This window comes from Aedes aegypti, chromosome 3 (assembly GCF_002204515.2).
Source record: "Aedes aegypti strain LVP_AGWG chromosome 3, AaegL5.0 Primary Assembly, whole genome shotgun sequence".
Taxonomy (NCBI): Eukaryota; Metazoa; Arthropoda; class Insecta; order Diptera; family Culicidae; genus Aedes; species Aedes aegypti.
In genome coordinates, this window is record NC_035109.1 from 401,777,573 (window position 1) to 401,804,721 (window position 27,149).

At 38.2% G+C, this 27,149-nt stretch overlaps 2 protein-coding genes across 2 annotated transcripts in view; one reads left to right on the forward strand and one right to left on the reverse strand.

Annotated features, from left to right (window-relative positions):
- Nucleotides 1–3,726: 3,726 nt before the first annotated feature.
- Nucleotides 3,727–4,753, reverse strand: LOC5564115. The gene is made up of 2 exons (XM_001648400.2): nucleotides 4,278–4,753; nucleotides 3,727–4,227 (listed from the first exon to the last, which is right to left on the reverse strand). Exons 1-2 carry the CDS (start codon nucleotides 4,673–4,675, stop codon nucleotides 3,816–3,818), a joined length of 810 nt encoding a protein of 269 aa, XP_001648450.1. The 5' UTR covers nucleotides 4,676–4,753; the 3' UTR covers nucleotides 3,727–3,815.
- A 2,163-nt stretch (nucleotides 4,754–6,916) lies between these two features.
- The window catches only part of LOC5564106 (probable ATP-dependent RNA helicase YTHDC2), a 29,064-nt gene continuing 8,831 nt past the window's right edge, over nucleotides 6,917–27,149 (forward strand). Inside the window, exons 1-4 of the mRNA XM_021855386.1 lie at nucleotides 6,917–7,101; nucleotides 7,193–7,395; nucleotides 18,301–19,455; nucleotides 19,887–21,049. Of these exons, the coding sequence (XP_021711078.1) occupies nucleotides 7,200–7,395; nucleotides 18,301–19,455; nucleotides 19,887–21,049 (2,514 nt within the window). The 5' untranslated portion in view covers nucleotides 6,917–7,101; nucleotides 7,193–7,199. The remainder of the gene's footprint in view (nucleotides 7,102–7,192; nucleotides 7,396–18,300; nucleotides 19,456–19,886; nucleotides 21,050–27,149) is intronic.

A 27,149-nucleotide genomic window follows, 5' to 3' on the forward strand; every position in this document is an offset into this window, starting at 1 on the left:
TTTATTGCCCATTGCACAGTGACGTCATCGTGTTGCGACCTTGGAAAATCTGGCAGCACTTCCTCGTTTCCATCGGCTCTCTGCTGACAGTTATGCTGTCACCAGTAGACGCCATAATAGTTTTAGTTATGTCGTTTTTCTTTATTTGCACCGCCTGCACCGTTTTCCCACCGGTTAAGCGAAACTTGTACCCAAACTGTTCTTTTATTCCGCAGGCAGCACACCGTTTTTACACTCGATCGCCACTGGTGCAGAAAATCCTACACCCTGATCGAGCTGGGTGTAGCAAATAATGCACTCTTTTTACCAATATATGCATGATTCTTAGCTGTCAGTGGCTTTCTTGTTTTGGCCATTTTGGTAGGCTTTGTTGTTTTTGGTTACGAACAAACAAGATTTTTTATTTTTGCTCATGTCCGACTGCGGGGATAAAATGAATTTATTTCAGAATTGAATCTTTTTATTCGGTAAAAGAAGAAATGTTATTAGCATTTATAAATAAACGAAAACTACAAAAAATCAAGATCATAAAGGAAAATTTGGGATACTATGACCAGGTCCGTCGGACTCGGGCTGAGATTGGGTACCACTTCTATACTGCATTTAGTCCCTCCGTAGTGCAAAAAGTACCCAAGTTGGACAGATCGCAGTACACGGCATTCTAGATTACCTTATGAGCCATAAATTTTTGGAAAACTGCAAGGGACATAGAAGTCTTTAATGTGTCTTTGCTATGACGTCTGATTATGTATCATCAGTATGTAGGAGAAATTTTACGGCTATTATCTAAAAAAGGAACTCTTCATTCAGATGTTTGAGTTACAGAAGATACGTTTTAATGGAAGAAAAAACATGAAATGTAACAAAATAGAATAATTTAAACTCCGATTACAAAATCTGTGGTTCCATATGTTTTGAAAAACAGTGCGATAATATTAATTCAAATAATAATACATAATTAGTGCTCCTGGATGTTTCTGCTGAATCGTGCTTATTACATGCATTTGAGGTCAATCCTTAAGTGTTCAGAATATGTGTCAAAACGGTACCAAACTTTTATTTCCACCCACAGCATAGTAATGTTTTCATCCAGTGTTGGAAGTACCGTTAACAAACTATAAAAAATACCAAAGAATCTATGTAGCACATCATGATTACCGTGATTAACAAATTGACATACAAAATGACACTTCGTTTTGATGGACGCCTACACTCGCACGGTGCACCGTCGGGAATAATCGAAAACGACATTAGTTAGCGTGCAACAATCATTGTAAGACCCACGTCAGCCATCTTGTTCAGAACCGCATACGTAAAAGTGGCGACGCGGTGTGTGGAAAACCAACATTTCGTCGGCGGTAAAAGGATATAATCTAGCGGGACATGGAAGGAGATCAGTACATGCCCAAGCATTTCGTGCAAAAATTTACATCCACAGCCAAGAATCAATCAGCCGCAGCCACTTCAACATTTTCCACCACCACGACAGCAATAGACGGGCTATTATACAACATTTTTTCAACATGTTCAGCATCAGCGTCATGAAAGTAGAAGCATTAACCTAAGAATGCTAATGTCGCTGCTGTTCGTGTTACCAACATCTAGTTTGCCACGAACTGACAGCGTGAGTACCGGGCCTCAAAGTGTCAGATTAATTTTAGGAACCAAAACAACATCATGGTATAGAACAAACAATGAAAAACCATAATTAAAGGTAATAAAAATTGAAATCAATTTTCTGACCATTACGCCATTAGCGTTCTACTACTAATATTTCTATTGTCATGAATCAGATGCTCCAGCAGCAACAATTGTTCTTCCAGCAACAAGAGAAACTATTTCAATTCGCTTTTCATTCAATCAATCCCGTGGCACCTGCGAAACCGGAGCTCATTTTGGATTCACTCGCAAGCAATATCCATGAGTTTCGGTACGATGCTGAGAGTCACATCACGTTTGGAGCATGGTACTCGCGGTACGATGATTCATTTGTGACGGATGCACAGCAATTGAATGATGGAGCAAAAGTTCGATTGCTACTGCGAAAGCTAGGATCAGCAGAGCATGACCGATATGTAAGTTTCATTCTCCCCGCGCTACCGAAGGATTTTTCTTTTGATTAGACAGTCCAAAAGCTCAAAAGTTTTTTTGGAGCAAAAGAGTCGGTCATCAGCAAGTACTATCGATGTTTACAAATCACCAAGAATCAGGTGGAGGGTTTTGTCAGTTATGTAAGTGTAGGTTATTTTATGTCGTAAGAGTCACAGGGAAATTCAAATGTCAGGAAAACTTGTACTTCGTTATGTTTCCACCGTTCAAACTCCCGAGCAGCCTTAGATATACTCCACCACTGCCGTGTCGTGCTGCATCGTCGTCGATGTAGAGCTCTGCACCGATCTACGTCAGAGAAGCCATCGTTGCAGAGCTCCTGTAGCAGTAAGGTGTTGGAGAAGAAGAAGGGGCCCCGCTAAGGTTAGACTAGGTTAAGAAAGTGGGAGTGAATCTAGCCAGCAAATAAATTGTTTAAAGAACTTCTGTGGTAGACTAAATTAATTGCGAGAACTTCCTGACCGCGAGTTTTATTGGTGAGCGTACCGACCCTGAGGTTTTGAGTCAGGGAGTCTCTGTGGTGCTTTCGATTGACTTACCCGATAATTACAGTTAATCTGCAGAATCAATAAATCCTGTGTAAAATTCGATCTGGGGAAGCTGAACGAAAACCAATTCAAGTGCTTAATGTTTGTGTGCGGACTTAAATCAGAAAGTAATGCAGAGATCCGTCTTCTGTCCCGGATTGAGGAAAAAGATGGCGTCACACTAAAACAGTTATCCGATGAATGAGCGAGCACTGCTGAAGAATTTGCGATTGGGTATTATTCAATAACTAAATACTGAGACGTCCGATTTGGAAACGGTCTTCGGCAAAGTTGTAGCTGATGACTGTATCTCACAGTATCAATGTAATATTAATCCTCAAGAGCACATGGGCAAACACTACGACTGATTGAATGAATTGATTGCTTTTCCCATACTAATTTCCATATAAACTTCGAAGGGCTTGTGCAGTCTCAGTTTTCTCCCGAATGAGCTCAAATTTTGGGAGGACACTCAGAATTTGATCTATAGAATCGAATGATTTTTTGAACCACTCTAATACTGATAATATACACCATGAATGCACAGACAAAATGCATGTATTCCCATACTTAGGGCTACACTAACTTGAACTTTGTATGAAGAAAATTATTATTATTATTACTTTTTGACCATAGGTGTTGTTGAAATCGATGAATTTCTTTTTTTATATTGATTGAGAGGTTCTTTAAGGTGAAGATGAATCGAAGCCAAACTTCAAATTTTCAAAGGCACAGGTTCTCCCATTTGAGTTGAAAACTTAATCGATTGATCATCACCAGCTAGTGACAAATCGATTAAGTTTTCAGCTTCAACGGATGTTTTGTTCTCCAGATTTGTGCTCTTGAAAATTTGAACTTTGGCTTCGATTCATCTACACTTCAATCAATAACGAAAAGACTGCAACAAACCTGAAACCTCTTCCCCAAGTTACATAGTGGCTGAATAATAGTCTATTCAGCTGAAATTAGCTTGAGGGTGTTTTATCCAATTATTTTTTCGCAATACCAATGGCTTTTAAAGCGTTATCATAAGTTTAAGAAATGTTAACGTATATGTAAGGATGGATCTTTCGAAGATATTAAAAGAGTGTTTTGAACAACTTTTAGTGTTCTTTAGATAGTAATAACGTTAATGGTCTGACCTGGTCTGACTAGACTTACATACAACACATCCCCGCACTAAGATGCTCTTACCGACATCTGTGGATTCCATTCTTCAAGCAGAGAGACCATCATTTTCCACATGATGTTCTTTTCGGGATCATCCACGAGTACGACTTTCAAACTCGGTAACCGGTAGAGACAGTGCAGACCTCGGTCGGTAATGGCCGTCCGGCGAAGGTTCAACACCTCTAGCGAGGGAAATGAATTACCTGATATTCTGTCCAAACACCAATCGTCGAATTTGGCTACGTTCTCGAAGGACAGATGTTTCAGATAGCGCAAACGTCGAATGTTTTCTAAGCCTTCGTAGAACAGATTCATGTTGTCACAATTGATCTCCTCCAGCACCAGGTTCGGTATGAAGTGCTGTGGCAGGTTGTAGTTCTCCTCTTCGTCCATCTTGATCCACTCTTTTTGTCCGCGGAATCTGAATTTAAGAAATGGTTTGAAAAAGTTAATATTTGAATAAGCGTTTACCTAACAGATCCTCCTCGGTGCACTACAAAATGTGCAGACGCCAAATCCTCTCCCAAAGTGCTATGCCGTTCCGGGATGAACTTTTGCATGAACGCTTCGGTTCCGTCCTTCCGGGATTGCCACCACTTTTTGATTGCGGAAGGCGACAGATCGACCGGCTGTTGCATCAATTCAACCAGTTCCGAGTTCCGATTAGTGGGGGCGAACAGTTTGAAGCTGCTCTGAAAGGAATCCGGGCGATCACTGTATGGAGTTCGCCACTGGAGCTTCTTTTTGTCCTTTTCGATTTTGTTTTTGATACTGGCCAACTGCGTGTTTTGCGGCTCATCGTGATTTAACCGACGGGCACCGGTAAAGAGTGAACGGGTGAAAATTCGATTTCGATGCAAATTTAACATGTTTATTGGGTAACGATTGCACAAACTAAACAAAATTTTTAAGAATCGCAAGTGTTTCCTGACAGTAACTGACAGCGGAGCGGAATTAAATTTGCCACGTGGGTACCATATGAAAACATTTCGGATCTCATTAGAGCGGTGCGATATCATCGGAGGCACTCAATGTAGATTGCAGTTTTCAAAAGGGGCAATGGGGTCATAAACTCAAAAAAAAAAAAACATATTGCAAAATTTGCAAATTTTATCAATTTAATAATCAAAATTTGCAAATTTTATCATATAATCATTTAATGATATTTATGAATTTGGATCATTGAAGGCAACTCTATCGACACTAACCGCATCAAAACAGCATATATGGAATTTAACATTGTGACAGCATTACTGTTATGTCAAACACAAACACATGCTTTTCATAGCAGCCGTTTTGGTTATTTTAATGATTCATTATAAAAAAAAAAAACTAAATATTGTAAGTATACCATTCCAGGCGGCGGTATTGTTGGAGCTTAACATAAGCGATTCTCGCATAACTTATGATCTCACCCTAAAAGCCATTGATCAAAACTATCAACGTTGGGGCGTCATAAGCCTTAAAAAAATCAGAGGTTTCATACAAAAAACAAGGGGTTGAAAAACTTGAAATTTAGCGTCAGTGTGTACCATCCCATAGAGGAGGATCTTCTCTTTATAGTAGCATTGCTGAATAACTTGTAAATCCATTCGTTTGGTCAGTAACAGCGTACTACACACTTGCTTACCAATGGCTTTTAGGGCGAGATTCATAAGTTAAGCGAGATGTTATACAATATCTTGCATAACTTATAATTCCCCCTAAAAGCCATTGACTAAAACAAAATCTTAAATTTAAAGATTAGAGCACTGCTTAGTCTTCGAAATATGTGTTCTTCAAAATTTGAGGTGTGGTTTCAATCCACACACCAACAATTTTGAGTGTGGCTCGTTGATTTCAAGCAAATGAATGGAGCAAATAAAAACTATCATCACTGGGGGATAGAGCAGGATATTCTCTTCATCGTTGCAATATTAAATAACATGTAAATCCATTAGTTTGCTCAGTAACAACAAGCTACACAGTTAGGGGGAGATCATAAATTGGCTTGTTTAGGGGTATCCTGTTTTTCACATATTCTGATTCTACGTTAAAAACTAAACCAGAATCCAAAGTTTCATAATTATCCATGCTCTGGAACCAAAGACAAATTAAAGACCTCCATGTCCCTTGCAGTTGCTCAAAATTTTATGGCTCAAATGGTAATCTAGAATGCCGTGAAAAGTGTACTGCGATCTGTCAAACTTGGGTACCTTTTGTACTACCGAGGGACGAAATGCAGTACTAGAAGTGGTACCCACTCTGAGCCCGAGTGTGACGGACCTGCTGGAACTATGTTTAAAACACGTTTGAAATTAGTATGGAAATCGCGTTTGAATCACCCCTCGGCTAATTTTACTTCGGCACGAACTGTCATTGTGCAAATTGAAATGTCATTAAGTCGACGGATTGAAATTTTTTTTATTCATTTATTATATCCAAATAAAGATATTGAAGCGCAACAAAATCGTGTTACACCTAGAAAAATGTGCTCTTTCGATCAAGCTACAAAAAACTGTGAATTTCATTTCATCACTAAACAACCCAATTGGGTCCTAAAATTTTTAATGAAATCTTGTTTTTATTTAATAACACGAAAAAGCATGTTACTGTAACTACTTTAGCAATTTTTCCCGCTCAAATAATGGCTATATCATGTTTAAACTTTAATTTAAAAATTTGGTCCATAAATGAACCTTGACACTTTGGATCATGTTTGACGTTCGCTTAGTCGACAAAAACACCACAGGGGTTTTAGTTCGACCACTGGGGTTGTTCCTATCTGACATTTCGTAAGGGACACGGAAAACAAAATACACCTAAAATTTGAGTTTAGGCCAAAGGATGTGACAAAATCTAAATAAATGTTTTTTAGGCTTAAACCAACGAAAAACATTAGAAAATTGAGTAAACATGTGTTTTTGGCCTAAACTTAAGCGTTTGGCACTTAAATTGAAACATGGCTTTAGGACCCTATTAAGCGAGATATAAACAGATTATCCGCGAAACAATTTAATTTTGAAAAATGCTCCGCGAGTCAAAAAGTCTGGAAACCCCTTGCATCCGTGAGTGCCTCTTATGACGTTGCGTCCGTCGTGCAGTGAGTGGTTGTTAGGTTTTCAGCTTCGGTTCGTTTCGTCGTCCGTCCAACACACTTCTTGACAGTCGAGCGAAAAATTTGGTGGGCTCTCCTTCGCAAAGGTGCAAAAATCGTCATCTGCGTCTCGAATGGTCAATTTTGCTACCGTACGCATCCTGGAACAGGACAATTTCTAGCACATTATCTGCTGCACCGATTCCGCCAGCAGCCGAGGTAAGTTTGAGTATGGAAAACCAGCAGGACAGGGCGGAAAATTGATAAAATATTTTTGCATTTTCGCGAACCGAAAAAAAAACGAAAACAGCTCCAACATGGCCGGCCGAGGAAAAACCAACATAAACATTGAAGAGGATGTTCGCATCGCCATTCACTACATGATCGACAAGTTCGTCCAGGACGAGAAGCTGAACGAGTTTGACTTTCCGGCCTCGTTTACCCGGGAGCACCGGGCATACATCCACGATTACGTCAAGAACAAATCGCTCAAGTCCAGATCCCATGGGAAAGGTGAGTGAACTCCCTGTGACTTGTTTCTGATAGGTGGCGATAGGTAGTTATCTACCTAGCTGAATTTAGTTTGTGCAATGCACAAACCTGAAGGCTTGGCAAAGTTGGTCTATGCTTTTGCTCTTATGGTATGAACTTTTACCTTTTATAGTTGACGAATAACAATTACTGTTTAGGCAGTTGTTAAAAAATATGCGAAAAACTATTCACATTTTACACTTATTGAGCAGATATGACCTTTCATATTAATTTGCAAAAGTAAGATAAGATATACAAATAACGATCGCAAGCAAAAGTTTGTTCAACTATATATCTGACATTCGTATGTATCAGATTTATTGGAAATGACACCAGGTTTACCTATGGCCACCTTCAAATAAGTCTTACGAACACTATTAACAACAATTCTATTTAGAGAATTTTGGGAAATCTAGCTTACCTTTTGAGCAGCACATATCTAACACAGAGAAAGCCTCTCTTCTTTTTTTTTAATTAATTACTTTTTGTATGGAACGCTAGCCAAGGATATTGTCTTACGATCTATAGTGAAAAAAAAAAAACTTTCCAATAGCTTTAGTATTGCAATGTTATAATCGAAAGCGATCGAGAGAGGAGAGAATATCTCATTGTTACATAGGTCCTATAGTAAAATAGGAGCGGAAAATAATAACTTAAGGCTAAGTAGCCCGTCATTCGTTTTGGCAACAATGATCACTTTTCAGCCTGCATTTCAAAGTGATAAAACTCAGTCTTGATAGTTTATTTTGACTTGAAAAAGTATCACTGTACGCGCTAACGTGCATAAAGTATACTGATACTTTTTCAGCTGTGTCAGTGCAAAACCAACTGTTTTTTTTATTCGAAATCGTGAGATGAATTAGCAACAATCATCAAGACGCGTACAAATTTCAATGACGGCCTACTTTGCCTTAACTATGCTGTTCATTTCACGAGCAGTTCTTATTTCGAAGTTGGAAACAGATATTGGCATTCTATGAAATCAAAATAGGGTAATTTTTGTAATTGTAAATGTAAACATTGTAATTTTTTCATAAAAATAAGTAAACATTGAAATTTCAAGCGTTTTTGATATTTTTAGACATCTCCCATTTCTTCCGATGTCTATCAGAATCGAACATTGTAATTGTTTTTAATCATTTGATGTTTCTGCAGAATCCGCTGGAAAAAATGTTAATTTTTCATTCAATTTAAAAAAAGTATTGAATTTTAGTGATAAGTGTTTCTATATGCCCTATTGCGGGGTTGATAGAAACATACAACAATGTAATAAATATGGGTATGATGTACATTTTTTTTTTTGCTTTATTTAACAACGCAGCTGTAGAAGTTACATAATTAACTGTGTCCAGCCACTCGAAAAGTAAAATATTTCGAGGGAGAAAGCTTATAATCTAACAATGTTTCTTATTTTCTACTTAATACTAACATTAATTCATTACATTTCAATAATTCAATATGGATATCTCAATTATTCTCAAATAGATACTTTTTCAATTTCTTTTTATAAGATGATAAATTTAATTCTAATTTTAAATGATTAGGAAGCGCATTAAACTGAGTTATTCCGGAGTAGAAAAAATGTTTAAGAGCTAATTCTGTACGTGGCCTTGAAACATAAAAGTTTTGTCTTGCTCTTGTGCTATGAGAATGCAAATCATGAAATTCAATAAGACGAATATTCGATTCTACCAATTTATATTTGATTTTAAACACCAGAATTAAACAATTGTATTTGTGCAGCAAATTTAAAGGCAAAACTTCTGGTGAGTATAAACTTGCACTTGGAAAGAGAAGTGGAAGCTTTCGAATTGTTTTAATAACCCTGTTTTGTAGAACTTTCAAAACGTTTAAGTGACTTGCTGCAGCTGATCCCCAAACTGTATTCATATAAGACAAGTGAGGTAATATGAATGCATTATACAATTGCCAGCAACTCTCAATTTAATTTAACTCAATTTAACTTTTATCAACTCGATATTGAAGAGGTATCAAGTCACAGAACACAAAACCAGTGCAACTGCGATCCAAGGGACTTTCGAATTTGCCATGATAACCAACTTTTACTACGCACAGGAAATAATCTGTGGTAAAAATTACTATTTCAGCTGACTACGCCCATTCTCAAAACTACCATGGATTTTTTTTGATCGTCAGCCAAGGTGTCGATCCAAGGTAGACGAACTCGTCAACCACTTCGATCATATCCCTCTTCTATCGTAACACTGCTACCTAGGCGAACCCTGCCGCGCTCAGCCCCACCAGCTAGCATGTACTTTGTCTTGGTCACATTCACCACTAGTCCAACTTTTGCTGCCTCGCGTTTCAGGCGAGTGTGCAGGTCTGCCACCTTTTAAAATGGTCGGCCGACATTGTCCATATCATCCGCGAAGCAAACAAATTGACTGGATCTCGTGGAAATCGTACCTCGCATAACACCTTCTAGTACAATATTAAACAACAGGCATGAAAGTTCATCATCTTGTCGTAGTCCCAGGCAGGATTGAAACGAACTGGAATGTTCGCCTAAAACCTTCACACAATTTTGCACACCTTCCATCGACGCTCTTATCAGTCTCGTGAGCTTCCCAGGAAAGCTGTTCTCTTCCATGATTTTCCATAGCTCTACGCGGTTTGTAAATTTCCATTAAAACTTAGTAAAGTTAATTAATTCGTCAGTTGCTATTAGAGTGTCCAAAAAATCAAGGGATTTGACCAATTTCGGGATTTACCGTTTCCCGGGATATTAGTCCTGACATTCCGGGATTCCAGAAGTGTTCGTTGAAATGATGAAACTACTAAATTTCAATGAAAAACAATGACGCTTTTCTTTATATGATAAAATAGGAAAGCATCATTGAAAACAGTAATTATTTCCATGAAAAGACCAATGTACCGAAACACATATTTTTATTTTTCTAGTTGCAAATTTTTTATGATTTTCTCTTCAACATTAGCCGTTTTTATAAGCTAGGCTGGGAAAGCCAATTTAAAAGTACACCTAAACTTCATTCAAAAATTTTCAGTTATTAACTTTTAGCATGATATATTACAATACCCTCAATGATCTTTAATCGTTCCTTTTGTTCTAATGTTTTGATGAGTTTTCAAATGTTTGAAGTAAATTGTTCAATTATTTATCATACTTCCATTCATATGGGTTATAGAGAATTTGAAAAAAAAAAATCCATTGAAAACCCGTTATAGGGTAACGACACTTTATTTCGGTCTTAAACGCCAACAGTTGACACCAGCGGCAAAAAGTACAGGCAACAACCTTTCGAACATTCAGTTTCTTCCAGTGACCGCCGAGCGACGACACTGTTGTTTGTATTCCACCCACTGATCGCGCTACGCTGGATTCTCAAATTTTTCAAACTTTCAACACAAGCGCATGGAAGAATGATAGTCGGAGAACTGTCAAAACGTATGGAAAATAATGAAAAACGTAAATTACTTGCAATTAGGAACCTGGATCAAAAAAGTAGTGATAAGAAATCAAGTGTAAAGTGAATACAATATACAAGAAAATGTGATTTGTTATAATAATTGGAAACTTGCATCTTTTTATTTAATTGAAAAACAACTAAAATACCTGTTTTATTGAAAATTTGAGAAATCCCGGGATTTCCCGGGACACGCTAAGATTTTTACTCCGAATCCCGGGTCGAGCAAAATGGCCGGGAAATGGACACTCTAGTTGCCCTACCAGGGTGTCTACTACCTGGAAAAACCTGGAAACCTGGAATTATCAGGGAATTTTATTCAACCTGGAAGAAACCTGGAATTCTCAGAAAATTTCGGTCACAATCAGAGAAATTATTTTGAATTAGCCTTTTTTGTGACAAAAAATCTGATCAATCGAAGAAAAAATTCGGCTGCGCCGATATCAAATCCTTATACTAATTTAATAGTCACTTTTATTTGTTCAACATAAAACATGTTTAACCAATATAGTAGGACCATAGGACATAAGATTGCCAAGTTGGTAAATGCAAGTACAGTTCTCAGTTCCAGTTAGACCTCGTTCAGGAGCATATGAAACATGGTTGAGAATATTATTTTTCCATAAATATATTTTCGCCTATTTACAAAAATAATAATTTTTTTAGGAAAATAGCAAAAATAACATGTTTCGAAAAATAGTGCTTTTTTTCAGGTAAGCAGGTCTCATTTCAGAGTCTTGTTCACTATTTTAAGGTGAAAATGAATCGAAGCCAAAGTTCAAATTTTCAAGAGCACGGATCTGGAGAACCAAACATCCGTTTGAGCTGAAAACCTAATCGATTGGTCACCACACAGAATGAACAACCAACCAAAATAACCAAAAACTGGGTACGTGATTTTCACGCAGGTGTGATAGGATGACACAGTAAAACACACTCATCCCCCATTTGATGTCTATGAATGGTTTGGTAATCGTTTCGTTACCTTAGTCAGGTAAAATCAGTAAAAATTCATTTTCAACGATCTACGTGAATTTTCACGTAGCAATGACGTTTGGATTTTTTTTTTTGAGTGTAGTGAAACATTATTCAGAAATACGAATATATTTTTTCAGTAATCTTTAGAAATTCATTGAAAAAAAAAAACTTAGAAAGAATTTCATCAAGAATCCAGGAGTTTCAAAGATCATCACAGGAATTCATCATGGCATACTTAGAACTTACACAAGTTTCATCAGAAATTACTCTAAATTTTTGTTTATAAATTTCTGGCGGATTTTTTTTTCAAAATTTGCTCCAAAAAATCTGAAATATTTCCTAGACCCATCCCCGGATAAAATGATTGGAAAAATTCTTTGAAGACTCTTTGTGAAATAAAAATAAAAATAGAGGAATTCCTGAATGAACTTTGAGCTCTTGGAGATGCTCTAAACGGAAATGTTGGAGAAAGTCCTAAGGAAAACAATGGATGTAAAACATAGAATTTTCTTGAAAAATTAAGCAAGCTTTGAAGGAAATCCTGATTTCTAAAAAAATCAGAATAAATTCATAAAGGTATCTTAAAAGAAATTCATGGAAGAATTAAGAAAGAGGAAGAGATGTTTGGAGTAATATGCGAAAGAAAGAAAGAAATCAACAGCAAAACGAGCAGTTATATTTATCGTATTGTCACGAGGAATTGAAACAAAAGCCAGAGAAATGTTCTTAAAGAAATGTTTGTTCTAATGAGGAAACGATCTCTTATGCCGTGGTTACCGTTAGTTTCTTTTCGTATGTTTTTATTCAGCTAAGAGGTCTCTAAAGTTGATATTTCCAAGACGATCAATCACTTCCAGCCCTGATTTCATCAAGATATCATCTATGCAAAATGCAAATCGACCTTCTGGGTGAGTCGCTGATGATCATAAATATGAATTCCATTTTATGGGAAAGGTTAATTATTTTATTAAGTTCGAGCTTTTACCTCATATCTGACTTTGATGGTTAAAGGCACTTTCAGATAAAAAAAAAAAACAATTCAGAAAATACAAATATACATACAAATATTCAAATTCAAATGTACAAATATTCAGAAAAATACTTTGAAATTTATCATTCGATTTTTTGTTCAAGATTTCGAATCCTAACCTTAAATAAATAAATTTAATAATAATTCATGTAGGGTGCAGAATCCCTGCCCTTAGGTGATGGGATTGACGGTGATTTATCAAGCGATTACATATTGTTGATATTGTGAAAAATTACTCTAATGCTAATATATTGATCGCGAAAATAATCGTAATTATAACTTATAAAATGTAAGCTAGTCGAATAGTTTTAACCCTCTCTTTCCCATGGTAGCTCCAGAGCTCCACTAGTTTTCGACGAACTGGAGACAACCCGAATTAGATGAATACTTAGTAATAGTTACAATAATATGTCTATATACTCATCAGATTAATCCAAAAGTAAACTAACTGTTTCAATATTAAAACTATTGATAAATAATCAATTTACTATTAATAAACAACCAATAACTTTTTTACCGAATTCAAAAAATTAAAACCATTTGCAACATTGTTTGTTCAAGTACTTTTGATAAAAACGCTTTTTTCGTAAAGAAATAGTCGATCATAGTCGTGGGAAAGAGAGGGTTAAGTTAAATAATGACATGTGTTTCAATACTTAAATATATTTTACACTTGATTTATCACACCTTCAGCATGAGTTTAGTTACTATCGCATGATCTAATGCTAGAGGGACCGGCAGGGCCTACTACCAGTCTCTACTAGCACTCAAATCACTAACAAGACTGGGAAACCAACGATCACCTTCATCAGTAGCACTATTTCTAATAGTATTATTAGTTCAATATACATCTTTTTCAGTAGACCACGAGGCGCAAGAGTGGGTGCGGGTGGTCTCTGCGTCTCACAGGACATTGAAAATAGACTTTTATGTTAGGTTTACTAACAATGTAGTAATTATTACCTTAGTAATACCGTAAGATACCGTAATTCAGCGCATCGCCTAAATTCGCGTATTTGGTTCGATATTTGTCGAAATTTAAGAAAAATTTTGAAATTTGCCCATACTGCTATTTGTATATGATGGTAATGCATCAAAATTCCAATTCAAATTTTCATTAATAATAATAATAATACGAATTTTGAGAAATATTCCAAAATGTGAATTACGACATTCTACGGTATTGCGTTATCTAATAAGGTAGGTTGTAGCGGTATTAGAGATAGTTTAGAAGTGTTATTGATATATGTATAATATTTAGAAAACTGATGACGCTGTTGTTACTGAAATGTTTAATTTTTTACTGTCTTTTATAATATGATATAATATTGTTGAACAAAATGCTATAATTTATAACTTATTTAAATCTCTAAACATTTTTGCACTACTTTGCATTTATCACACCAACACTGGCGACATTAGCGTTCTTTTGGTAGTATTTCTGTTATGTAGTAGTAACCTCTATCGTTTTTATTCTAACGATCATAACATAATTGTCGTGAGCGTAGTTGTGGAAGTAACATAGAAGTAGCTTTTGGATTTGTAGTTAAGGTATTATGGTATTAGTTGAAATGTGACACTTTGTTAGTGTCTATGAATATACCGCTTTGATAATATCACATATATTTTCTAATTCTCTATTTCTCGGTACACCGGCCACGGGAACGTCCCTCGGACTCAACGGACCAGCGATAGACCGCATCTCAACCTAAGTAGAAAAATTATACTGCATACTATTTTTGTTTAAATTGAAACAACAACTTAACTTTTCGATCCCTGCATATTCACCCACCTGATGATACAGCCTTTCTAATCTGGAAACTATCTTGAGACATTATTCAATTGAATTCTCATTTTGAGAAGACCTCAGAACAATAGCAACGAACATAAAACACATAGCTGACCATACCGAACACATTTACAGTACATTTCGATTTGATACTTCTTCTCATAATTATCTATAACTTGGAATCGGTACTACAAGTTATCAACATAGATAGTCATCTCTCCTAGAAATTGTAATGGTTAGCATTCCAGCGCGACCTTTGGAACATAAGACTTTTTAACTTGACTCATATTTTGGGATAGATCAGAACAATAGATTGGAATAGATTGGAACACATCATTGACATTGTTTCAGACTAGTAGCGGAATTTGGGGCAAGTGTGCCACCTTAAGCAAATTGTTCTCTAACTTTGCCTAAAGCTTAAAAAATCCACTAATTTATCCTCATGAGGTTAGTTTCGCATCTTTTCATAACCACTGTGTCATTGAAAAAGAAAATAATTTCAAAAAGTATTAGTTTTGGAGCTTCTCAAATATTATCCAAAATAACCTATTTTTCAACACTATGGGGCAAGTGTGCCACCCATATGGGGCAAGACGGCCACCGAATGAACATCGCATGTAATTCTACCTGTAATGAAATTTTCTTTATTTCCTATTAATATTACTTACAAAGCAGACGCTAATCGATAATTTAAAAAATAATTTTAAGTTTACCGTAGTAAAGGGAGGCTTTATAACAAGGTTCAAAACATGCCTACTTCCCTCTTACTCAATTCGAATAACTAAAATAATTATTTTTGTGTCCATTCAATACAATATATGTATTACCATTATATTACGGCAAATATGTATAATATTAAACTAGATCAACATTGAATAACGGTAAAATATTGATGTAGATATGTAAAACGGTACTTAATAAGCCGAAAAACATGTTATTATTGAATATTTTGAGATAAAATCACTTTGGGGGGCAAACATGTTAGTTATTCCCCTACTATACTTCAGAAACCACTACCGGTGCCTCATTTAAGTTTGTTATTATGATTTTGTTGATGATGTTTACATTTTTATAAATTTTACTTCAACAATTTTTGTTTACCAAATAGGTGGCACACTTGCCCCAATAAATATACATTTCAACCAAACTGGATTTTGCATGTAAAACTAAATACTTTTTTCGTTCAAATGCCATAATAACTTACACATTTGAATAGTTTCACGATGTACAGTACGTTAGAAAAATCTGTTAATAATTTACCTTTTACCATGCTATTTGGAAACAACGAAGTCTTATAAAAATCCACTCAAATTTGGTTGTCTTTGCAAAAATCAATGTAAATACGTGTAAAATAGAGCAATGTTCATCATATTTTGATTATTATATTGTGAACTATCATGGAACATATTGTTAAGCTCAAAGAAAAAATATATATTGTAGTTTTTATAAAAAGCAGGGGTGGCACACTTGCCCCTATGGCACACTTGCCCCAAAGTCCGCTAGCATAAACGACTAAAATACAAGAAAATACATGACATACAAGACCTGACAAATGACGAGACACTTCAGATAGTTCTTGTTCGCGTATAGATGGAAGCACATTTCATGTTTTTCACTTCTATAACGTTCATTCGGGAAAATGGATCTTCCATCAAATCGCTATCATTTTTAAATTCGACCGCAATCTATATAATTAACATTCTCTGTATATCATTGTCAAAAGATGCTTGGAGATGACATTTGGGCTGCAATTTGTCAACATAGATTACAACATGGGCCTATTCACATGACGGTCCAAAACAGCTGATCGGGAAGCTCTTTGACAGTTCTTCTATGAAAATGACAGCCTCGTGTATGCATCGGTCCTCCACCGATGTAAACAAATGCATAGACGGACCTGTCACATGAAAAGGCCTATAGCTCTGTATGTTATTTCCAAGAAGTGCATTCATTTACAACATATATTTTCATGTCGCTTCTCCACGCGTAAACAAGAATCCGAATTGCTCAGGACTAAAGGCTGACTATACAAACACAACAACGGAAGGGAAACTGAAGCAAAAACAATTTAATAAAACTACTTCTGCACAATATTCAAACAAAATAGTGTTAAAGCGGGCAACTTAGCCTATTCCGTCTAAATATTGGCAAAAGTAGAGGTAAAAATTTACACTACGGGGTCCAGCACAGACAACGAAGCTGTCATGCAGCTCCAGCTGAGTACACCATAAAAAAAATAATAATAATTCATGTAGGGTGCAAAACCACTTGGGCACTTCCATGATTCACTTTGGCATAGGGGTTTTTTCTAGGCTGAATTATCTGAAACTTTGCAATGAAAAACGCTTCAGTAGGAAGCATATTGTGGAAAAATATGAGCTCTGTAGCTTTCAAAAAAACCCACGGCCAAAGTTAATCATCACTTTCAACTCGACTGACAGGAGCACCGGACGGAGCCGTGAGTAACAAAAGTAGATAAAGAACAGTTCTTTTGAGAAATTTGGTGAGAAATATTGTTCAAAACCGAATAGTGATAATGTTCCACATCAGTTTTCCGACCCGTCAGCTGTGGGAATCCAAATATCTCGATTTCCAACATATTTAGTAATTCTGAAACAGTATGACGTATCTGCTGATTGAAATTTTATGTTTTGGTTCTGATATAGGTCGTTTTGCTATGAGCATTTATGTACGGTGTATGTGCTAGCATGAAAAATGTTGACAGTTGAGTCGCTTTGCACACCTGTTTGCCAAATTAAAAAATACCGAGTAAAGTGCACATACCTAGGACATAATTGATAAAAATTAAAAAAAAAAATGGTTTTAGGAATACTTTTGTGAGTAGTGTTTGATCCTTCGATCTTGACGCTTGCTCCTTCAGGGCGGCCGATGAGGGCAGGATCATACATGTCGTGCGTCGGTAGTATAGAAGTCAAAAAGTGCGCGGATCGTTAGTAGTGTTTGATCTATTGATAGCGTCGCTTGCTCTTGCGTGGGCGAACGACGAACACTTGTTCGGCGTACAATGTGTTTATCGAATTGTTTCGCGAATCCGGTTAGACGTGACGTGAAACATTGGTGACTCCCAGATCTCTACCTTATCCCACTAACCCAATATCCTTTCCATGGCAACTGTGGAGATGCAGAGGTGATCTCGGTCTCTAGTAATAACGGTTGTAGAACTAACATTCCTTCCCCGATGACCGTAAGGACTTGGCCGGCGCCGTTATTGACTTTTAAAATTTGAGCACTCGATTTGAGAATGGTAAGCTAATCCCACGCCCCATTCATTAAATCTCTGTGCGATTCGATTGTTCTGGTCAATCACGGAGTAGCAACTTCGAATTGTACGGTCATCTATGCTTATGGTTAAATGGTTTCAGGAACACTTTTGTAGACTCAATACGTAGATTATTCGTTTGTCGAACCCATGCAAAACAAATCACGATTTGTTCATTTTTTGTATATTCGTCGGATGGAAAAACTATGCTTGAAATCTACGACTCGTGCTGCAAAATCATCATTCTGCAACTTGTTGCGTAAATTATACTAATTTCGAGTTTTCCCACAAGTATTTTATAAAATATAAATACTGTTCGGCTTATCGATAGGCGTAATAGCACTAACGCTTATAACCCTTACAGGCAACCAACGCTACCTGACGATCTACAAATCGAACATCCTATCCCTAATCCATGACGATGCCAGTCTGGACATCAGTGACAATTCGCAGAAGACGATTGAAATGGTACTCCAGAAGCAGGGCCCTGCCCATAAAGATATTGCAGAATCCATAGCTCGGCGCAAGTTGTATCCCACCCTGACATCGTACAGTTTGAACCTGGGATCGCCGAACAATTCCGTCAAATGCATCCCGCCGCCGACAAACTCCAGCATGCAGATCATCCAAGAGCGACTCCGGCTGCCGATTGCCCCCTACAGGGATGCCATTATGAACTGCTTGGCTCAGAACCAGGTGATGATCATTTCGGGCAGCACAGGTTCCGGCAAAACTACCCAAATTCCACAGTTCATTCTCGAATCTGCCACGCAGCAAGGTGAAGCATGTCGCATCATTTGTACTCAGCCGCGACGACTATCTGCGATCACCGTGGCCGATCGGGTAAGCTACGAACGTAATGAACAACTTGGACAGACCATTGGTTATCAGATTCGGCTGGAAAGTCGGCTGAGTCCGATCACCAATCTTGTTTTCTGCACAAACGGTGTTCTCCTGCGGTGTCTGATGGGCAAGAATTCTACCAGTATTCTGAACGACGTGACACACATCATAGTGGACGAAGTTCATGAGCGCGATCAGTATTCGGACTTTTTGCTGATCTCGCTGAAAGAGAAAGTCCTGCAGCACACAAACATCAAAATTATCCTCATGTCTGCTACCATCGAATCCAACACATTTTCGCGCTACTTCAACAATTGTCCACTGATCGAAATCCCCGGAAGGCTGTTCCCCATCGAGAGCTACTTCCTGGAGGATGTTCTCTATCGGATCGATCGCTACAACGCCAAGATCGATGAAGTCAAACGACAGTTCAAAAGCACACCTGACTTTGCCAGAGCATTGGCACAGAATCCTCACCGGACGGAGTTGGTTAACACGGCCAACATGGACGATGAGACGATTCTTCTGATGAACGATATCCTTGAGTTGTGCTGGATCGAGAACAATCCGGACGATTTCAACCACTTCTTCTATCTGGTCGAGGACGAAAATAATCCGATCAATTTCCAGCACACGGAGACGAAGATGACGGCGCTGATGATCGCTGCAGCGAAAGGTATGTGGGATGTTGTTAGACAGGTCTTTCCAAGCTGCTTTTTTTTCGGCATGAATGGTTGATGCGCTCGCAGGAATAGTCCGATATTTTTACCAGGCAAAAGAAAGAATCAGTCCGGCCCGCGGGCCGCACCAGTTTTTTGACTTAATGGCATCACTAGCAATGATTTTGACATGCAGATACCAAGAAGCTTAACAATACATATTTATATACTTTGATATCAGACTCATTCCCCTCCCTCCATAGATGACCACGTAGGACCCTTAATGGAATCATCTCTTCTTTCAAAATATGCCTGTTTTTTATGACAAATGACCCAGTCCCACTTGCGAACACACTAACCAATTCATGTCGAAAAAGAGCCAAAAAGACTGGGCAGGCCTGTTCTAAAGTTTTGATCAAGGATGTTCTAATTGTTTCACTTTTTACAGGGTATACAAATGTAGTCAAGCGACTGATAGACATGGGAGCGGATCCGATGATCAAAGGCAAGCACAATTTCACTGCACTGGATTGGTCGGTCAGCATCAATGGATACAACGCGTGTACGCAGATGTTGGATATGGTCACTCAACCACAACAACAGCTCCAGCAGCAGCTTCAACAGTCGCAACCTCAGCTGCAGACCCCTCCAAGGCAGCTTGCCAAGGTACTTCTGGATGTGTATCACAGCACAGTGAACGACGAGAAGATTGACCATCGCTTGATTCTGGATATCATCAAGTACATCTGCACGAAGCTGGCTCCGGGTGCGATACTTGTGTTCCTCCCCGGATACGACGATATTCTGGAGCAGTATGAAACGCTTAACTGCGGATTGAGTGCAACAACCAACTTTCGAATCTACATGCTGCATAGCAATATGCAAACGAATGATCAGAATGCAGTGTTCAAGCCTGTTCCTCCGAATACCAGAAAGATTATTCTTTCCACGAACATCGCAGAAACTTCGATCACAATCGATGATGTCGTTTATGTGATCGACAGTGGAAAAGTAAAACAGAAGCACTACGATTCGGTAACATCGACGACCTCGTTGACAGCGACGTGGATTTCCCAGGCATGTGCAACACAGCGAGCAGGACGAGCTGGTCGAACCAAACCTGGTGTCTGCTTTCGACTGTTCACGCGACAAAGGTTCGACGCGATGGACAAGTTTACACTGCCGGAAATTCTACGCGTTCCATTGACGGAGATTTGTCTGCAAACGTCGATCATTGCCAGTCACACTTCGATTCTGAACTTTCTGAGCAAAGCCATACAGCCACCGTCAACGATGAGCATCAAACAGAGCATTAAGCTTCTACAGAAGTTGGGTGCTTTGGATGATGACGAAAACCTAACCGAACTGGGCTTGATCCTGGCGGATTTACCGGTGGATGCACGATTGGGAAAGATTTTGCTGTACGGGATATTTTTGAAGTGTATCGATCCGGTGCTGACCATTGTCAGTGCGTTGAGCGTGAACGATCCCTTTGTGTTGCCCACGACGGCTCTCGATAAGGATAAAGCGGCCAAGTTGAAGCGAGACATGGCGGAGGACTCGTACAGTGATTGTCTGTGTTTGCTGAGGGCGTTCCAGAAGTGGAATGAGGTGAGTGATTAGTAGGATGCCCCAAAATGCCAGGAAACATTTCAACCTCCAAACGGTAGCTAAGAATGTTACAATCAATCTCTTGTAAGGGAGATACCTTAAATATGGCGTTTAGAGGTTGCCACATTGAATTTTTTGTACAGAAAGTCCGATTTTCGTTACTACTTAGGTAATAACAAATAGTATTTCTTTTCTAAAATTCCATGATATGTAGGTACCCATTATTTTTATATATTTTTGACGATTTCTCATTGTCCATACCGTCTGGAAAAAATCATTCAATGTGTGCTCTGCACAAAAATTACGCACAATATTTTTTTGAAAATTCGAGAACTAGGTATGCCTTTTTTTAATACTCACATTTTTATTTTATACCATCTAAAGTGGGTATCAAACTTAACGGGGAGTAAGTGAAAAAGTGGGTATCAAACTTAACGCTAGGATTATCCTTCACCTATGAAAAGATGTAAAGGAAACACTTTCATGCCGAATAGGGTGATGTGCTAGTATCCATCGTATTAAGCATTGATCAGTTAAAACTGCAATTTTCCCAGTATTGCAGTTAATGATGCTGATAGAAACCGATGCCAAACAATTCTTTCTCAAAACGGCTTTAGCATTGTACAATAACATTTTGATAAATCTTGATCTCTTTTTGGAAATAATGCAAAGAAAATGCATCTTACCGTATTCTCAATCCGTCGTATCGTTTTCAACTCCGTCGCAATCAGTTTTCAGATTCGTCTCACAACTTACGGCTCACTGTGTGTATTGAGTGGTTAAAATACAACATATCAACGCTATAATAAAATGTTTTACTAGAATATATAGATCTACGGGTATCTCCCTCCATTCCTTCAGCATGATGGAATATACTAATTTCCTTTTAAATTAATTCCTCGTCATCAAAATTCAGCCCAAACATATGAACACAATTCCTTTTGACCGTACAATTATGGTATTTGCTCACAGTACAGCGAAAACAACACAATCAGAGGAATCGTATTTTTACGTCGAGCGTCGCGCACACATTGATGCACACAAGCTTTTTTTCTCAGTACGACGGATTGAACTTTGTTTACATTCTCAATTATACGCGGTGGTTGAGGAAATTTCGTAAAATTTGGTGATTTATTGAAGTTTTACGGCGTGTGATTGGAATGAAATCCTTCAGTGAAGAAGTACGAAGGTTTTCCATAGTGAAAATAAGTGCCCGGCGAAGTAAGTCACCCACGGGGGCGGGAAGAAACTTGTGTTGGATAGTGGTGTGGCTCAGTCGATCGCTAAGCATTTCTCTCAAATCGTGTTCGTCCATGCGATTTCGGTGAAAAAGTGCAAAGTGGATAATTAAACTGAAGTTATTTACCAAAATACAGTAGTTTTATTGCATTTTGGGTGTACAAGTGTACAAACCATAACAGCTTTCACAAAATTACACTTGGATAATGAATCTATGTTGCAGGTAAGTTTGAATATCCGCCGTAGTGAAACATTTTAAGTTTGATACAACGAATAGTAGCGCTTACGACGAAGAAGAACAAAACCCTACCTTTAATTTTATGCGTTTTAAAGCTTTTCAAGATTTACTGAGGGGTGGAAATGTTACATTTTTGGCAATGACGAAGACAAAAATGATGTAATTAGTAAAAACCCGTCTATCAAATAATAAATCCAGCCTAAACAACAATTATTTTGTCAAATATGATGCGCCACTGGATTTCCTTTGATTTATAGCTTAGCTTAGCTTAGCTTAGACTGACTACACATATCAATGGTTGCTATTCCGTGATTGACCGAAGTCAGTGAAAATGCACAAAGAATCAACTAGAAGTTCAGCTGGGATTGGCCATAATCTTCTTCAGTGTGCATAATTCAGTGCCTCTATTTATACAAGGTCAATAACGGCGCCGGCCACGTCCTTGCAGTCAGGTGGGATTGAGGTAAGGAATGTTAGTGTGTAACCTTTGCTATTTGGAAACCGTGTTTGCCTCTGCATCTCCACAAAGGTTACTGGGAGGGATGTTTGTTAATGGGGAGGGTCGTTGGGTCAAAGGATTCACTTTGATAAGCGATTAGACCATGATAAACAATGATTTGTGAGATATATACATGCTTATACGTAAATATAATTGTTCATATAATTTCTATGTAGAGGAAAATTATGCCGACACTTGAGGTGACGAACCATTCAAAGTTTGTTGAACAAATACCTAAATGTAACATTCCTACAGCTGTCAGTACGAAAGCATGTGTTATTATATTTTACTCATTTGAAAAGAAACAAAAGACTCAATTGGTTGGGACATCATAGAACACTCTTATTCTTATGCCGACACTTACAGTGGCGAACCATCCAAAGTTTGTTGAATAAAGTGAACCTTTCGCAAGTCTACACTTGTAGTGTCGAACCATTCAAAGTTTTTTTAATTACAAAAATAAAGGTATATAAGGGGTGTTCTGAAAAAAAAAATGTTAAACATAAATAAATCATGAATCAGAGTTTGTGTCGACACTCACAGTGACGAACCATCCATAGTTTGTTGAAACATCATATTTACATCCCACCATTGTAACGATTAAATGTGCAGTCATACATATTTTATAGATTAGAAATAGTAGCATGAAACGAGCTCACCAATTGATCCGTTATCCTTGACTGAGCAGCCACAATCCACTTTCAGCTTCACTCGTTTGCTCGGCTAGCACCCAGAAAAAAAAAAAAAAAAAAAAAAAATAGGCGCGCGACCCGAAAAAAAAAACACGGACGACAGCTCGGGCTTTCTTGACGCACTGCCCAGGAGCAAGCGTCAAGGTCGTCGAAAGATCAAAAAGAACGAACCGATCGCGGCACTTTTTAACTTACTCCAACCGAACTCCCCGATCACGCCACTTTTTCACTTACGAGATCGACGCGCGACATGTTTGATCCTGCCCTCGTCGCTCGCTCCGGCAAAAGCAAGCGTCAAGGTCGAAAGATCAAACAGAACTCACCACTGGATTTCCTTTGATTTATAGGAACATAAGTTGGAAATTAAATCACATTTGTATGATATTCTGCAAAAATTACCAACGAAGTCACATTTCTGCTCTCAGTAAATTTTGAATAACTTCAATAAAGGGTCATGCACAAATTACGTCACGCTATGGGGGGGGGGGTGTTCAAGCCAAGTGTGACAAGCCTTATAAAATTTTCGAAGGACTCATACACAAAAAAAAAACGTGACAAAGGGGGGGGGGGGGGTGTAAAAAAAAATTCGAAATTTAGCGTGACATAATACCATCCCTAAGCGTTTAGGCTCTCTTTCTTTCTTCACTACTGTTTAGACCAGTGGTTCCCATATTTTTTTGTAGCTGCAATCCCCTGTTAAGTCCAGCAGGGTATTTATAATTTATTTGGTGTTACATCAAATAGTTTGATAAAACCTCGTTAACGATGTTACGCCAATTTACTCGGTCCATGGCTGTGTCCCACGTCTTGGCTGCTTTTATAGTGCTCCAGCTGTCCTCAAGAAGGGCTTCGTCAACATCTCCCATTTCTGGCAACGCTTCCTCGAGATGCTGCGTGGCGACGACGTTTGGTTGGGCCAGTCGATGCGGGTGTAGATACCGTACATTGTTGATGACGGATAGTTTTGGGCGCAGTTCCACCATCACTAGATAGTGATCAGAGTCAGTGTTAGCGCCACGATAGGTTCTGGCGTCGGTTATATCGGAGAAGTGCCGTCCATCGATCAAAACGTTGTCATTTTGTGATTCCCTCTGCTCCGTTGATCTCCAGGTGTACCGATACGGGAGGCTGTGCTGAAAGTAGGTGCTACGGATGGCCATGCTCTTGGAGGCGGAAACATCTATCAGTCGTAGGCCGTTCTCGTTCGTCAGTCGGTGGGCGCTGAACTTTCCAATCATAGGTCTGAACTCCTCCTCCTGGCCAACCTGAGCGTTCAAATCTCCTATGATGATCTTGACGTCGTGGCTTGGGCAGCGGTCGTACTCGCGTTCGAGCTGCTCGTAAAATGCGTCATTGTCATCATCAGTGCTTTCGGAGTGAGGGCTATGCACGTTTACTTTTAACCTCAACTTGCACATTCTTTCGTTGATTGGCCACCACCCGATCACGCGCCTTTCTATATCATCCATCACTAAAAAAGCTGTTCCCAGCTCACGTGTGTTGCCGCAGCTCTGGTAGATGGTATGGTTACCTCTAAACGTTCGCAGATTTCCGGAGGACCATTCCCCCTAAATGTTCGGAGGACCATAGTGCACAGTTTAGCTTAGAGTCCTTCTCTGGCACTCGGACAATGATCAGCCGCCCCTGACATGGGGAACAGACGCTGTTGTGAACCGCTCCTAACATGGAGTACAAACGCTCCAGGTTTTCAGAAGCAAAAGCAAACCCCCCCCCCCCTTCTCTGTCAACATATGACCAATGTTCCCACTGGGGTTGGTTACCCGATCTTCCCCAAGGTTGCTTGTACCCCGGCCAATACCACGAGGAGGCAAGGATAGGAGTTGCTGGGCAGAACGCTAAGGACCATACAAAGGGGTCTATTTTAATCCTGCTGGTACACGAGGTACAATGGTACGCAATGTCCAGCCATTTGCCGTGCTCCAGCAAAGTATCTACTACCTGGAAAGCCTGGAATTGTCAGGGAATTTTATTAAACCTGGAAAAACCTGGAATTCCGATTTCAGTCAGAGAAAATAGTTTGAGGCAGTAATTCATGGTAGAATATGTTCACGACAAAGTATTTTTGCGTTAAAATCCAGAGATAGCCGTTATTTTCCAGAAAACTCTTCTATAAAAAAACGTCAGCGCCGCTTTCAAAACGCTACTTGAGCTATTCAGTGAGGATCTTTTCGGGTATAGAACTTAATCGACTTGTCAAAACATGATTGATATTGTAAATATCTCTTGGTATATTTGATCAATAAATAATAATAATAATACACATATCTAGAGCTGGTAGCAGGTTTCTTTTTGAAGACTTATATGTATTTTTTATTAAAGATCTTTAAGGTCTCTATTTCAACCAGAATATTTTTTCCTTATCTTGCTTGCAGTGAATTCTGATGCGAAATTCTACAGGGTCTTGAGAAGCTTTCAGAGACTGTTACCAGACTACTCAATTATTTCTTCAATATTTTTTTTCACATTATTCTCGAGAAAAAGTTTCAAGAATTGTCCTTGTGGTTTCTCCAGATATTCCACTGGAATACTTTCAGGGACTAATACAGGATTCTCTCCAGAAATTCTTCAAAAGATTCCTCTATCAATTCTTCCAGCTTTCAAAAGGTGCTTAAAGGAATGTCTCCAGATTTTGCTTGAGGAAATCCTTGAGCACTTCGATGTTACTAACTGCAGTAATTTTCTCAGGAATTACTTCGAAAAAAAAAAACTCCGGAGCCTACTCTAGGATTTCTTCCAGATATTTTTCCACTAACTCTTCAGCCGAATTCTCCAGCTGTTACTTTGATAGAGCTTCAAAAATTTCCACAGAAATACTTCCAAGAAGATCCACAAAGGTTAATTCATAAGATTTTAATGAAATTCGTTCAGGGAAAAGCCGACAAGGCTAAGCCATTTTGTCCACATTCGCTTAAAAAAATTGTTACAAAAATACCTCAAGTGGTTATTCGAGTAACTCTATTAGGAACATTTGAAATAATTACTCAAATTCGACCTCCACACCAGTTACTACTACAACGCAGATCATTCCTACACATTTTTTAAAGATTTCGTTTTTCAAGGAGTTCTATCGCCGAGATTCAATATTGATTTGTTTTTTTTTTGTTTTCAATTGTAGAAATTAACCTAGAAAATCTTTTAAAGTTTGTCAAGAGTTTCTCTAGAAATCCTTATTTATCAAGCATGACTTAAGAACTTACACAAGTTTTATCAGAGATTACTTACTTTAAGAATAAATGCTTTAGAAATTAGTCACGAAAAACTCCTGAAGATTGCTTGGACAAATCTTTGAAGACTTCCTTGAGAAATCTCTTAAAGTTATTGGAAGAATTTCCAAAGAAATCTTAGGAGCAATCTCTAAATAAATATTGAAGGAAAATTAGGTAGGGAATCCTGAGAAATCTCTGGAGAAGT